The sequence below is a fragment of the Carassius carassius genome, chromosome 47 (genome assembly GCF_963082965.1).
Source record: "Carassius carassius chromosome 47, fCarCar2.1, whole genome shotgun sequence".
Taxonomy (NCBI): Eukaryota; Metazoa; Chordata; class Actinopteri; order Cypriniformes; family Cyprinidae; genus Carassius; species Carassius carassius.
The window spans coordinates 8,270,997-8,285,352 of record NC_081801.1 but is presented as its reverse complement, the minus strand read 5'-3'; the positions used below and the strand labels follow the sequence as shown (position 1 = coordinate 8,285,352).

Sequence of the window (14,356 nt, the reverse complement as noted above, 5' to 3'; positions counted from 1 at the left end):
ACTGTAGTGTGATGTATAAATCATGTCTGCAGTTTTAAGCTAAATAACAGCTCTTTTGTTTTACTCATTGTTTATTGCCATGAATCCAAGCAGTGGTTTGTGACAATTCACTTTAACCTCCCCAATCTGTCAAGGCGAGACTGGGACTCAGTTGCAGGTGCTCAAAAAGGTCAGTTTATTAGATTGGCTTTAAATTTCAAAGGACAAAAAATTAAAAATAAAAAAGTTAACAAAAAACTATCCAGGAACAGGGCAGTCTGGAGCAGATCCAAGGAGCCTCCTGGACGAATTACACTTGGAAATCCACTGATGCAATGCCCAGATATGCTGACAGAGAGGCGGGGGGCGCTGTTGAGGCGGGGAACTGGTGGCGCGCTGCGGCGCGGCGAAGAAGAGGAGTGACGGCGATCAGTGATCGCTAGCACGGAAGGCTGGAGAGTAGCGCTGCCTGAAAGCAGGGGGAAGAGGGAAAAAACAACAAACTAGAGAATGAAAACAAAACGGGCACGATCTCTGTGCAGGCTAAACAGGAGATGTGGACAAAACTGAGACATGGACGAGAACACGACGATCTGACAACAGACAGCACACATGAGGAGACTAAATAGAGAAGGAGTGATTATCATGGTGCAGAGCAGGTGATGGTGACCAATAACAAGATAATAATGAAACAAGAGGGCGAAGACAGGCACCACGGTGACACAGAAGCACATGGTAAGTGTAAACAACCACACACACTATTGAAAAACAGACAGATCAACCCGGGGACGTGACATTACCCCCCTCCCCAGGAGCGCCCCCTTGCGCTCCAGGGAAGGAACCACCACGCTGCCGGTTGAAGTCCTCGATCAGCGACCGATCCAGAATATCCCGAGCCGGGACCCAACTGCTCTCATCTTGACCAAATCCCTCCCAGTCCACCAGATACTGAAATCCCCGACCTCGACGTCTGACATCCAGCAACCTCCTGACAGTGAAGGCTGGGGAACCATCCACTAGACGGGGAGGGGGGGGGGGGGGGGGAGGGTTAGTAGCAGATGGGTTAAGGCGAGAATGAAACACAGGCTTGACTCGAGAAACATGAAAGACTCGGTGTACCCGACCAAGTATGGGAGGTAACTTGAGCTTTACCGCCACTGGACTCAATACCTTGGTGATCTGATATGGCCCCATGAACCTGGGGGCTAACTTGCGAGAAGCCACCCAGAGAGGAAGGTCCTTGGTTGACAGCCATACTCTGACCACATACGTAACGTGGAGCAGGAGTATGGTGACGGTCAGCCGCTGCTTTGGTTCGTCTGGAAACCCGAGCCAAGGTTTCCTCAGCCCTCCTCCAGGTGCGGCGACACCTGCGGACGAAGGCTAAGGCAGACGGAACAGCAGCATCGGGCTCCTGTGAGGGGAACATAGGAGGTTGAAAACCAATGGAGCACTGGAATGGAGACATACCTGTGGCCGCCGCTGGCAAGGAGTTATGGGCATATTCAATCCAGGATAACTGTTGGCTCCAGGAACTCGGATTATGGGACGTCAGGCAGCGGAGAGCTTGTTCCAGAACCTGGTTTGCCCGCTCGGACTGCCCATTGGTCTGAGGGTGAAAACCTGACGACAGACTCGTAGAGGCCCCGATCTGTCGACAGAACTCCTTCCAGAACCGGGAGACAAACTGTGGCCCCCTATCAGAAACCACGTCCACCGGAAGGCCATGAATCCGGAAGATGTGGTCAACCACCACTTGAGCTGTCTCCTTAGCTGAAGGCAGTTTGGGAAGGGGGATGAAATGGGCTGCTTTAGAAAAGCGATCAACCACCGTCAATACTACGGTGTTACCCCTCGATGGTGGAAGACCAGTGACAAAGTCAAGGGCTATGTGTGACCAGGGGCGGGAGGGGATGGGTAATGGGTGTAGCAGACCAACAGAAGGCTGATTCGAACTCTTGTTCTGGGCGCAAATTGGGCAGGAAAACACAAACTGCCTGACGTCCTGGGCCATGGATGGCCACCAAAATCGCTGGCGGATAGCAGCCAGAGATCTCCGAACCCCAGGATGACAGACTAACTTGGATGAATGCCCCCACCGGAGGACTTCAGGGCGTAGCACAGCTGGCACGAAGAGCCTACCCTCCGGGCACCCCCTTGGTACCTCTCTCTCTCGTATGGCTTCCAGCACTCTCCTCTCCACGTCCCAGGAGAGGGACCCCACCACAATTTCTTTAGGGACAATGGTTTCAGTTGATGAACCGGTTCTCTTAATATCTCTGTAAAGACGGGAGAGGGCATCAGGTTTTACATTCTTGGAGCCTGGGCGATACGAGAGAGAGAAGTTGAACCGGCCAAAGAAGAGTGCCCATCGAGCCTGGCGTGAACTCACCCTCTTGGCCGAACGGACGTATTCCAAATTCTTATGGTCCGTCCAAACCAAGAAGGGCTGCGCTGACCCCTCCAACCAGTGACGCCACTCACCCAAGGCCAGTCTGACCGCCAACAGCTCCCGGTTCCCTACGTCATAATTCCGTTCTGCTGGGCTCAGGCGGTGAGAGTAGTAGGCACAGGAATGTACCTTCCCATCTCTGGGGGATCTCTGAGAAAGGACCGCACCTACTCCAATCTCAGAAGCATCCACCTCCACAATAAACTGACGTTCAGGGTCTGGAAACGAAAGAACAGGAGCAGAAATGAATCGGGACTTCAGGTCATTAAAGGCCTCCTGAGCCTTCAAATTCCACCTAAACGGTACCTTAGTGGAGGTAAGAGCTGTCAAGGGTGCAGCAACCTGACTAAAGTTTCTGATGAAGCGCCTGTAGAAGTTGGCAAATCCCAGAAACCGCTGCAGTGCCTTGCGTGAGTCTGGAGGTGGCCACTCGCCTACGGCCCTTACCTTAGCGGGATCTGCTTTGATTCCCTCCGCCGAAATGATATAGCCCAGGAAGGGAACTGACTTGGAGTGGAAAACGCACTTCTCCGCTTTAACATATAGCTGGTTCTCCAGCAGCCGTTGTAGCACCTGGCGCACGTGTTGGGTGTGTACCTGAAGTGAAGGAGAAAAAATAAGAATGTCATTAAGGTACACAAAGACAAACTTGTTAACCATGTCTCGCAACACGTCATTAACCAGGGCCTGGAAGACAGCTGGGGCATTTGTCAGCACAAAGGGTAGCACCCGGTACTCATAATGTCCCGAAGGAGTGTTGAATGCTGTCTTCCACTCATCCCCCTCTTGAATCTGAACCAGGTGATAAGCATTACGGAGGTCCAACTTACTGAAGACCTTGGCTCCCTGCAAGAGTTCAAAGGCAGACGACATTAAGGGCAGGGGGTACCTATTCTTAATAGTAATGTCATTCAAACCTCTGTAATCAATACAAGGGTGCAAGGAGCCATCCTTCTTTTCAACAAAGAAAAATCCTGCGCCAGCAGGAGACGAGGAGGGACGGATGAGACCGGCATCAAGGGACTCACGAATATATTTGTCCATAGCCTCTCTTTCTGGACCAGACAGGGAATATAACCGACCCCTGGGCGGAGAAGTGCCTTGGAGGAGGTTGATGGCACAATCATAAGGCCGGTGAGGAGGCAGGGACACAGCCCGGGACTTGCTGAAGACCTGCCGCAGATCGCAGTTCTCCTCCGGCACCCCGGACAGATCAGCATCATCCACCTGCACAACAGGAAACACAGCACCAGGAAAAGAGGCAGAACCCAAACAAGACTCAAGACAAGACTGCTTCCAAGACAAAACTGAGTTTCTGGCCCAATCCACATGAGGGCCGTGCTGCACCAACCACGGGTGTCCCAGAACCACGGGAGCACTCGGGGAGTCAAGAAGGTACAGCTCGGTTATCTCATGGTGATTGCCAGAAACGATAAGACTTACAGGAGGGGTGAGGTGAGTGATGGTGGTGATAGGGGAATCATCAAGAGACCGAACAGAGATAGGAGTAGAAAGGGGAATGGCAGGAATTCCCCACTGCTTGGCCAGTGCCGTGTCCATGAAACTGCCACCAGCCCCAGAATCCACCAGGGCCGAACAGGAGTGAGTAGAACCTCCGAACTGGACACCCACGGGAAGTAGTGTGCGGGAAGAGTGGGGGAAATTAAGTGGAGATGTGCCCACCAGAATCCCCCTGGTTACTGATGGGCCCTGGCTTTTAGCGGGCATTTTCCGACGAAGTGTCCGGCCCTCCCACAGTAGAGACATAAGCCCCGGGTGAGTCTCTCTTGCCTCTGCTGGGGAGTGAGACGCAGACGTCCCACCTGCATAGGTTCAGGGTCAGCAGGAGATGGCAGAGAGGCAGGACCGGGGTGGATTCGCTGGTCATTTCTCCCACCCTCCAAGAAGTACGAGCAGACAATTGTTGGTGACGAAGGCGAAGGCGGCTCTCAACACGGAGAGCCAAGTCGACCAGATCATCAAAACTGCGTGGAAGCTCTTGGGTGGCAATCTTGTCTTGGATCTCCTCGTCAAAACCAGCATGGAACACAGCTCTGCAAGACCCCTCATTCCAGTCACAGGCCGCTGCTAAGGTCTTGAATTCAATGGCAAACTCAGTCACTGAACGGCCTCCTTGCCGTAGCCGTGCCAGCTGGGCTGCCGCCTCATCACCCCGAGCAGAACGATCAAATAATTTGACCATCTCCTGTCGAAAGGACTCAAAAGAAGCACAAAAGGGAGCCCGGGCCTCCCATACTGAAGTTCCCCAGTCACGGGCCCTGCCTGTGAGGAGGGTCAAAACATAAGCCACCTTAGTCTCTTCCTGGGCATACCGGCGGGGCTGGAGGGCGAAGACTAGGGAGCACTGAGACAGGAAGGCTCTGCAAGAGTTAGGGTTCCCTTCATAGGAAGGTGGGTTGTTGGCATGAGGCTCAGGGTCATGACGGGTAGAGGAAAGGCTAGTGGGGTCCTCCGATCTGGCAGATGTCTGTCTGCGAAGTTCCTGGAGCTGGGCAGTCACCTCCGACAACTTGGCATTAAGGAACTCAACCTTCCGGGACGTGGATGTTAACTGAGAGGCATGCTGGCCCAAGAGAATGCCCTGCTGGGTGACAGCTGATCTGAGGGGATCTGCACCTGCTGAGACCATGGTGGACAGATCGTTCTGTCAAGGCGAGACTGGGACTCAGTTGCAGGTGCTCAAAAAGGTCAGTTTATTAGATTGGCTTTAAATTTTAAATTTTAAATAAAAAATAAAAAAGTTAACAAAAAACTATCCAGGAACAGGGCAGTCTGGAGCAGATCCAAGGAGCCTCCTGGACGAATTCCACTTGGAAATCCACTGATGCAATGCCCAGATAAGCTGACAGGGAGGCGGGGGGCGCTGTTGAGGCTGGGGAACTGGCCACGGCGAAGAAGAGGAGTGACGGCGATCGGTGATCGCTAGCACGGAAGGCTGGAGAGTAGCGCTGCCTGAAAGCAGGGGGAAGAGGGAAAAAACAACAAACTAGAGAATGAAAACAAAACGGGCACGATCTCTGTGCAGGCTAAACAGGAGATGTGGACAAAACTGAGACATGGACGAGAACACAACGATCTGACAACAGACAGCACACATGAGGAGACTAAATAGAGAAGGAGTGATTATCATGATGCAGAGCAGGTGATGGTGACCAATAACAAGATAATAATGAAACAAGAGGGCGGAGACGGGCACCACGGTGACACAGAAGCAGCTCGGGGACGTGACACAATCAGTTCTTACTGCAGAAAACAACAGAGGTTTGGCATACGCCTATTTGTGGACAGACGCTTCTTGGTTTGTTCCAAAATGTGACTGCAAACATTGCACAGATAACTTTGTGTACATTTATACTTGCATTAATCTGCAAAGGTATTTAACAGCAAAGGAACATTGATTCTCCTTTAGAAACCCTGTTAATATATACTGAGCAAAAGGTATTAAAGGCATTACTTGCCGTTAAATGAACAGATCATTTCAAAATAAATTTTGTGCTTGATGTTTCTCATATATATAAATATTACAAATATACAGGATCCCTTAGAATCCTAATGCCTTACCAAAAATGCAGATAATTTTTGACGAGCATAATATAAATGAAAACAATATATATTATATGCATAGTTAGTGTAAACTCAGTCATTTCCCCAGAACAGAAATATGCACATAATATATCAAAACATGTAATTGCAAAAAAGAAAAAAGAAAAAAATAATTCATAAAATAAGTTCCCCAAAACACAAAAGGCAACATAATGTAAGTAGAACTGGGTTTCTCACTGCATAATTACAGCACTCATTAATATTCACTTATAATGATGTTGTAATATTAGTGAAACAGGTACTTTTATGACTTTGATGCACTATTCATAAGGGTGAAGGTTTTCATAAATCATGTCCCTTATTCACAATTATTCATTATGCAGATAGAGGCATTAGAGATAAATAAGCGAGTGACAACAACTCGCTTGTTAGCAGATTGGATGAATTAATTTGGCTATGAATGGGCATTTTTGGAATAAACTGAAAAGGATACCTAGTAAGTTTATGTATAAAACAGAGGTCCTGGTCAGGATAATTAGAGTGATATGCAAATTGATTGAATTGTTTGGACATCAACTAATTGCACACACACATTACAAAAAAATACAACAGATTACTTTGTGTCTAATCATGATGTCAAGGGAACAGCCGTCTGATGACTGTCAAAAGTTAAGATTTAATGTGGGTACAAGCTATATTGCTATATTGTGGGTACAAGCTATATTGCTACTATATTGCCATGACAGCTAAATTTAATTTTAGAAGCTGAACGGAACTGTGGAAAATCAACTCCGTTTGGTCCCAGACTTATGCTGTCTCCTTCTCAGAAACAGCAGAGAGTTTGAGTCTTTCCTTCTCTTCTCTTTCCTCTGCTTCCCTTTTATCTCTTGCTTCTCCTTCCACATGGTATCCCACCATCAGCTGATACACCATCACACCCAACATGGCACCAATGAATGGGGCAAAGATGGGCACAAAGGACCAGTAAGAGTTTGCTCTGTGGTCAATGGAACAAAAATTTATGTTAGAGATGATATCAACAATAAAATGGCTGGGGAAAAATACAGTAAATATACAGTAAATCAAATGTGACTTACGAGAACACCTCTGAGCCCCATCCAGCAAGTGCGGTGAAGATCCGAGGTCCCAAGTCTCTGGCTGGGTTTACAGCATATCCAGAGTTAAAACCCATGGACTGACCAATCACCAAAACTACAAAGCCCACAGTGAAGGCCTCCAGTCCTTGTGGGATGGGATTATTGTAAGGGTCGACAATGGCGAGGATACAAACTATGAGAGCTGCCGTGCCAATCATCTGTGAAAAGTATTGGTTAGTTCACACAATGAAAATTTCATAATTTACTCACCCTCGTATTGTTATAAAACATTCATTTATCTGTGCAACACAGAAGATGATATTCTGAAGATGTTTCAACTGTTTTTGTCCATAACAGTTAAAGTCAACAGGGTCCAAAAAACACTGCAATATGCACAAAAATCACTGAGACATTCTTTAAAATATCTTTAGTGAACGCTTATTTTTCTTGTCTTACCTGATCAAAGAATCCATTGAGCAAAGTAAGGTGTTTAGAAGGGTATGTTGCAAAGATTCCAGCTGTTGCATTGTCCCCTACAACGACTAGAGAACCTTGTCCATAGTCCCAAATTGCATCTGGAAAACATTAAGTGAACATAAAGTGGGAAAAATCTCATTTAGATCATCAAACGCTTTCAGTTCACAACCACAATCCTCATAAACTGAGCAGTTTCATTTTTGGCTGCAACAGACTGACCCAGGATGTGGACAGAGAAAAATGTGGATTACTGACAACAAAAACGAAATCCTAAAACTCACCAATATACATGCCAAATATTATTCCTGAGCCAAGAAAAGCCCCTAGAGTCTGGGCCAGGAAGTACACGGGAAATTTCCTCCAGGGCTCTCTTCCCAACAAGCAAAGGGAAAAGGTTACAGTAGGGTTTATGTGACCTCCTGTAAAACAAAAACGTGTATTTCTCAATAAGTCTGAAATGAGATCTTCACAAAACACAATAAAAGTGGAAGAATATACCATAAACATTTTTGTGGCTGGTTTGGCACGTGCTGATTAAACCTAAACCAGGATTAAACTTCAAAAAGTTCAACTTAAACTTTTTCATAACCTTTTAGCCATGGATTAGACTTAATCTATGTCTGGGGATTTTTTTTCAATTGTCTGTCACTTCCTTCTCATCCAAAACTTCACTTATAGCCCAAACATGTATTTATTTGCAGCATTCCTCAGTTTTAAATGTTAATGTCAAAACTGCTATTTGATATTTTCTTGGTTTTTCATCAAAAATGGAACCAAAGCCTCCAGGCAGGACATCCAATGAGTGAACTTTAACCACGAGGCAACCCTTGATTCCAGCCAGTAATTTCTGAAAATAAAATGTTCTAAAAGCAGGAAAGAATGTAGTGTCATTTTACCAGTTTAAATCCATGTGGTGAATGTTTGGGCAAAAGCCTTCACATTTTAATATCTGGTTCTGATCTTTATGTGACTCACTGAAGTGAAATGCCACATCTGAAATTAGAAATTTCCTGTGTTCTCCAAGAAAAAGAAAGAGACAGTTTAAAAAAGCTTATGATCAACGTTACCTGAGATTTGCCCACAAACTAGGATTCCCAATGTAGCAGCAAACCCAAAAGCGAAATTCACCGTCAGAAACATTCCATGAGAGCCTCCACTTAGAATCAGCTGGGCGACGGCACCACATCCAAACATCTAGAAATGGAGAAATTAAGGATAGAAATCCAACTCTGAGACTAGCTCTAGATTAAATAAGTGCCATTTTCAGCTAATAAAATTTAATGAATGATTGCAGGATTTAGTTTGATGCATTATGATTCTCAGAGCTAGACATCCTTCGCTTCATGTACCTGTTTTTTTGTTTAAGGACTGCATTTGAAGAATGTGAAACATTATGGGCACCATGTGGATTTGATAGATGGTGTGTGTATGACTGTGTATGTGTGTACTTGCTCCCTCTCCCATTGTGCGATGCCCTCTAGCATGTCTGTGTTTGCTAGCCGTTATTGAGCTGCATGATCAGCCTCTGGATGGGGGGTTTGCAGACCGCACAATATCATCAGAAAACACCAGATGGGCATTTGGGGAGCTCTATTTTTTCTCCAGATATTGCTGATCTGGAGTCTTAGTTTCTATTGAAAAAAGATGATGAGATATGGTTTAACCTGTGATCCCCCTATGGTGTGTCAAATTTATTCCGGATATGGCTGTCTTGGATTCTGGATTATAGCCCCTGTTGTGGCCCGTGCCTGTTATTTGTGCTTACTTGCTAATTGCATTGTATAAGCTACTTTAGTCTTTTTTTTAAATGTCAGAATACAAAGTACACCAATAGAGTGTGTTCACCAGGAGATGACATGGAATACTTCATTAATTTCAAGGCAACTCTAGTTATGTTTGTGTTGTTCTGCTGAAGTGAAAATTAGTCTCAGAAGCAAGAACTCTTCTTTTGAGGTTTAGCAGAGGAGCAACAAATTAACAGCTATGATCGGAGGTGTCTGATACTAACAAAACAGTATAATCTTCTATCACTAGTTATTGTTTGTGTTCAGTGGTTCAATTAGACGGGAGAAGAATAAAAAAAGGAAACTAAAAAGGAAAGCCTCTGTTATTGTGGGAGACTCTTCTCATCCCCTGGATAGTTCTTTTCAACTACTTCCATCCGGCAGACGATAAAAAGTGCCTTTGGCGAAAAGGCCAAGTATAAGATGATGTTTATTCCAACTGCCATTGGTATTTTTAATAAGATTTTAAAATTTTAATGTATCGTTTTAGTTGTGTTTTTGTGATGCAATGTAGTTTGTTGTTGTGAAGATTATTTGTGCTGTTTGTGCAATGTGCCTTTTGTCTGAATACATTGTTCTACCCCACTGGGGATATACAATAAAGCTTTTGAAATTGAAATTGAAAATTTAATTGTCTTTATTTCACTGATGAATATACCTAAAATATGAACTGGCACACTCTACTGTCTCTGAAATAGCTAAAGCAGCTAATTGGCTATAAGCACAACTCAACTCGGATTCAGCTCCAATTATATCATCTAACAGTCTGTTCTGCATTAAAGTCATTTTGCTACAAATTTAGTTACAATATTAAAACTTATTTAAGCTTTAAACATTCATACAATTCCATGCTTTAATAATCACTATTGGCAAAAGCTGAGAGAAAAAAAACTACACGTTCTTATTAAAAGAAGCAAAATGATGAAAGTATAAATGTAGTGTAAGTATGATGTATAAAAAAATATATTTTCATCAGAGTGGTTGAAAAGAACATAAAAACCCATTTGCAAAATGAGGAAAAAAGCTTCCCTCAGGTGTAGCTGAATGGAAATGTCAACCTTTTCAGCAGATGAAAGCATCTAGATTATGTTATGCATGCATCTTATATTACATAAATATAACATAAATATTACCAAACCACAACAGTTGCAAATTCAGATTTAGCCACATTTTGGATGTTAATATTTTTAAACACTACTCCTCTGAATTGTTCAAAAACATTCACCTCAAAATGAATCAACTGATTTACAATAAGAACATTAAATCTGACTGCATGGTATTTTCATCATAGCTTAAATCAGATTGTCTCATCACGAACTCATCGATGACAAAAACAACTAAATTTTCTCACCACTAGAATGAGAGTGCCCAGGCATTCTGCCATTGCCTGTCGTATCAGGACGTTCCGGACCTGAAAGATCCGAGCCATCTTCTCCAGGATCACCTTCTGTGTTCCCATAATGTCTTAGGATAGTTTAAAGATGATGATTAAAGGGTGTTTTAATTTGATGACGATGAAAGCAAGACTGTCGCTACTGGGAAAGTGTCATGTACAACTTTTCCTGCTGAGTTCGGACCCTATATGTGCTTCTGAATGTCCCGCCCTCAGTCAATAAAAAAACAGAAACAGCATTCCTACAACTTTTTCCCTCCCTCCATCCTTGCCTCTTTCCATTGTACTTACACACAGATTTTATTGTTCGTTTTTAATGCCCGACTTCTTTGTTATGAATGTTTGTGTGAGGAATGAAATAGAAGGGGTTCTTCCGCTTTAAATATATTAGTGTTTCGTAAATCTCATTCTGAAAAGCCCTCACAAAGATCTGTATTGCTTGCGCTAGTATTTTTTCCTTGCTGTGTGGATTGTAGCCACACAGGCAGTGAACATGGAGCCTAAGACGAGAGTGGTTAGGGTTACTTTTTTTTTAAATGAATATTTTAGGTTTGTGAAAATGTATGGGTATTTAGCCAGCAGTGAAGTTTTTGAAACAGGGCAGATGTTTTTTATTCTGGAATATTTGCACCACATGATGGTCACAAGCCTGCAATGTCTGAAATTCTATTTTTGTAATAAAGGTAAATAATACACTTTTTTTCTCTCCTAGAAACAATGACTTGTGGCACCAGTCTCATACACTCCAGCATTATGACATTGTGGATGTTTGCCAAAGCACAAGCTCTATCTTTCCCTATGGTATTTTAACTCACTATTTCTTGTGCTATATGTTACTTAATCTGAGTTATATCTTTCCAAAAATAGAGTGAATTGAGTGGCTTGCAACAAGCCCCAAAGCTCAAATCTCGTACTGCGGTATTCTAGGAAGGCCAATATGTCTCATTACAGACAATACTAAAATACATCTTTATTGATCTATGCAAGGTGTCAAGGTTTGGCTAGTAACTCCAGCTGGTAGACCTCATAATTATGCCACTCTGTGGGCAAACAGCCCCTTTCTCCGTTGACAGCCTTTCAAAAATAGCTTTTACAAGCAACTTATAAAATGCAAACATTTCTTTATAGAATTGTAGATGTTTACCTGTGCCCGGTGGTGCCAAAAGCAACCACAAAGTCGACATGGAGAGGATATTGAAGAGCTGTTGCTGTTCTTGTGTTTCACCTTCATCTGATTTTGTCACAACTCAGCCTAGGGAAATAATAAATATATAATATGAAATAACAATAATAATAATAATAATAATAATTATTATTATTATATATATATATGTGTGTGTATATATAGAGAGAGCGAGAGAGAGAAAAAAAGGTCTTCTTCTAATGATATTACAGTAATGGGAATTAATTATGTTATTTCTTTTTTTTTTTTTTTTTGTTATATGTGCATATACATACATGGCCATTCAAAAGTTAGACAAAATAAATAATACTGTTATTAGTCAAGGATGCATTAAACATTTGTAATAATGCTGTTCTTTTGGACTTTTTGTTCATCAAATAATCTTGAAAATAATGTATCAGGAATTCCACCAAACTTTTAAGCAGTACAACTTTTTTCACTTCTGATAATATAATATACTCTTATGATGAAGTCCAGCCGTTCTTGTTTACTAACTGTTTGATTTTACTGACTGATGGCTGTACATTATCACTCACATATTAACATTTTATATGTTTTCCGATTTCTTTTTTTTTTTGTAATAACCTTTTGGTTATTGTTTTATATAATGTAATGGCTCTCCAAATTGTGTATTATGTATGTAATATTGTGCATTTAGTCATAACAAATGAGTTGTGTTGGTTTTATATTTCATATTTAATGTTATGGTTATTATTAATAAGGGTGCTTGCTTCCAGTGATGGCCTGTATTATTACTTTATATATATAAAAAAGTGTGTTGTGTCTTGGGAAATTGCAATGTTTTGCACGTTATGATACCTTTTATTCCAAATTGCTGCTACAAAAGCATTCTTTAAGGGGACTGTATGAGTTATTAAGACTGGTGGAGTACGACTTAAGGTTTAGCAGAAAAATACTGAAGATATGATTTGGATTTATACAAAATATCACCCAGTGTCCATGGTCAAGGACTTACTTGAACTCCCAATGTTGTCCAGTAAAAGAAGTGCTTGTTAATATATCTTCTTTCCGCTGGTTTCTTTTTTACAAAATAATGATTTTCTCATCATTGTATGAAATTAATGGTGGGTTCATTTAATTGCCTGCCGAACTCCAGTCCTTAAAGTATGAACTGTTCTTTGTGTCAGCTAAGAGAGCATTTTGGATCTTTTTTGCTATGACGCACACATTTCAGGAGCATTTACTAATGAGCTGATGAGCTGAATCAGTGTGTTTAATTAAAGAGACATGCTAAATTTGGTGGCTCCAAGAACAGGGTTGGGACTCACAGTCTTATAGAAAGAGTTCACCCAAAAATCATTTACTCACCCTCATTCACGATTCCTTTAAGGTGTAGATATGTTATGGCACAAAACGCAAGCTAAAATTGCGTTCAAGAACTGAAGTGCAGCAAATTAGCTCTGAGATCTGTTATAGTTCAAAGATTACAGTGATTATAACTCATCTCCCCACCCCGGGTTGCTCCCGGGACATGCTCGCAAATTAATTCAGCCCATTTATTTGGGATTGTAATGTTGAGTGTCTTAGAAAATAACTGGGAAAAGTCAGGACTTGTGGTGGGATACATTGAGAATGTTTGTTAACACCTACATGACTCTGTCTCTGTATCTGCAAATTTTTCAGCATTTTCTTCACTCTGTTATAGACAGATACAGAGTATAAAGCAAACAGTGTTTAAACGGTCAGCCATGGTATGTTGTGTAAGCCTATTTTGCTGACTTATAGACACAGGCTTACAGACACAAGGACTCTCAAGTGGTTTTGATTAAATATTAAAAAATAAAAAGCGTACATTTTCAATGAATAGATGTGTGGATAGAATAGCTGTTGCATTTTATATCTCGTTCTGCTTTGATGGCAGTGACTCTGTTAATTAAGTTTTTCCTTTGTAAAAAAAAAAAAACATATTATGATACTACCTATCCTTGCAGTCAGATTCATGTTGGCTTTGAATATATTGAAACCCTTCCCATTATCTATTCCGAGGATGATGTTAAACACAAGTGTTTCAAACCTTCTAAAACATAAAACACCCTACTAACAGTGGTTTTGGCCTAAGGGTTTCTTCCGCACTTATGTTTTTATAAAAAATAAAAAAAAAATAAAAAAATAAAAAAATAACTTTTTTTTTTTTTTTTTTTTTTTTTTTAAATAAGCAGCGCTGACTGCATTTTCTAAAGGGACTTAGTGTTAGGAAACTGACTGGGAGAAATTTACAGAAATCATTTTTATTTATAGTTCCTCTCCATGACAACAAATGCTCTGTAGGGCAGACTGAACATTGTTGTGCACAGGGAGTTGTAAGACCATCATTTTTGCTAATTAAAGGTGAGCTACAGGGTCACTATCATACATAACCATACATAACCCCTCCTGAACAGTAGTCTCTTTTAATGATAAATTTGA

General features: G+C 42.3%; 1 protein-coding gene across 2 annotated transcripts; it reads right to left on the bottom strand.

Moving 5' to 3' along the window:
* Positions 1-6,716: 6,716 nt before the first annotated feature.
* LOC132130622 (aquaporin-3-like) lies at positions 6,717-12,000 on the bottom strand. Of its 2 annotated transcripts, none has more exons than XM_059542394.1 (6): positions 11,891-12,000; positions 8,637-8,763; positions 7,851-7,988; positions 7,549-7,667; positions 7,093-7,310; positions 6,717-6,992 (listed from the first exon to the last, which is right to left on the bottom strand). In XM_059542394.1, exons 1-6 carry the CDS (start codon positions 11,975-11,977, stop codon positions 6,803-6,805), a joined length of 879 nt encoding a protein of 292 aa, XP_059398377.1. In that variant the 5' UTR covers positions 11,978-12,000; the 3' UTR covers positions 6,717-6,802. The 2 variants fall into 2 exon arrangements, with proteins under 2 accessions (XP_059398377.1, XP_059398376.1); XM_059542393.1 differs by lacking the exon at positions 11,891-12,000 and adding an exon at positions 10,705-10,840.
* Positions 12,001-14,356: the final 2,356 nt, after the last annotated feature.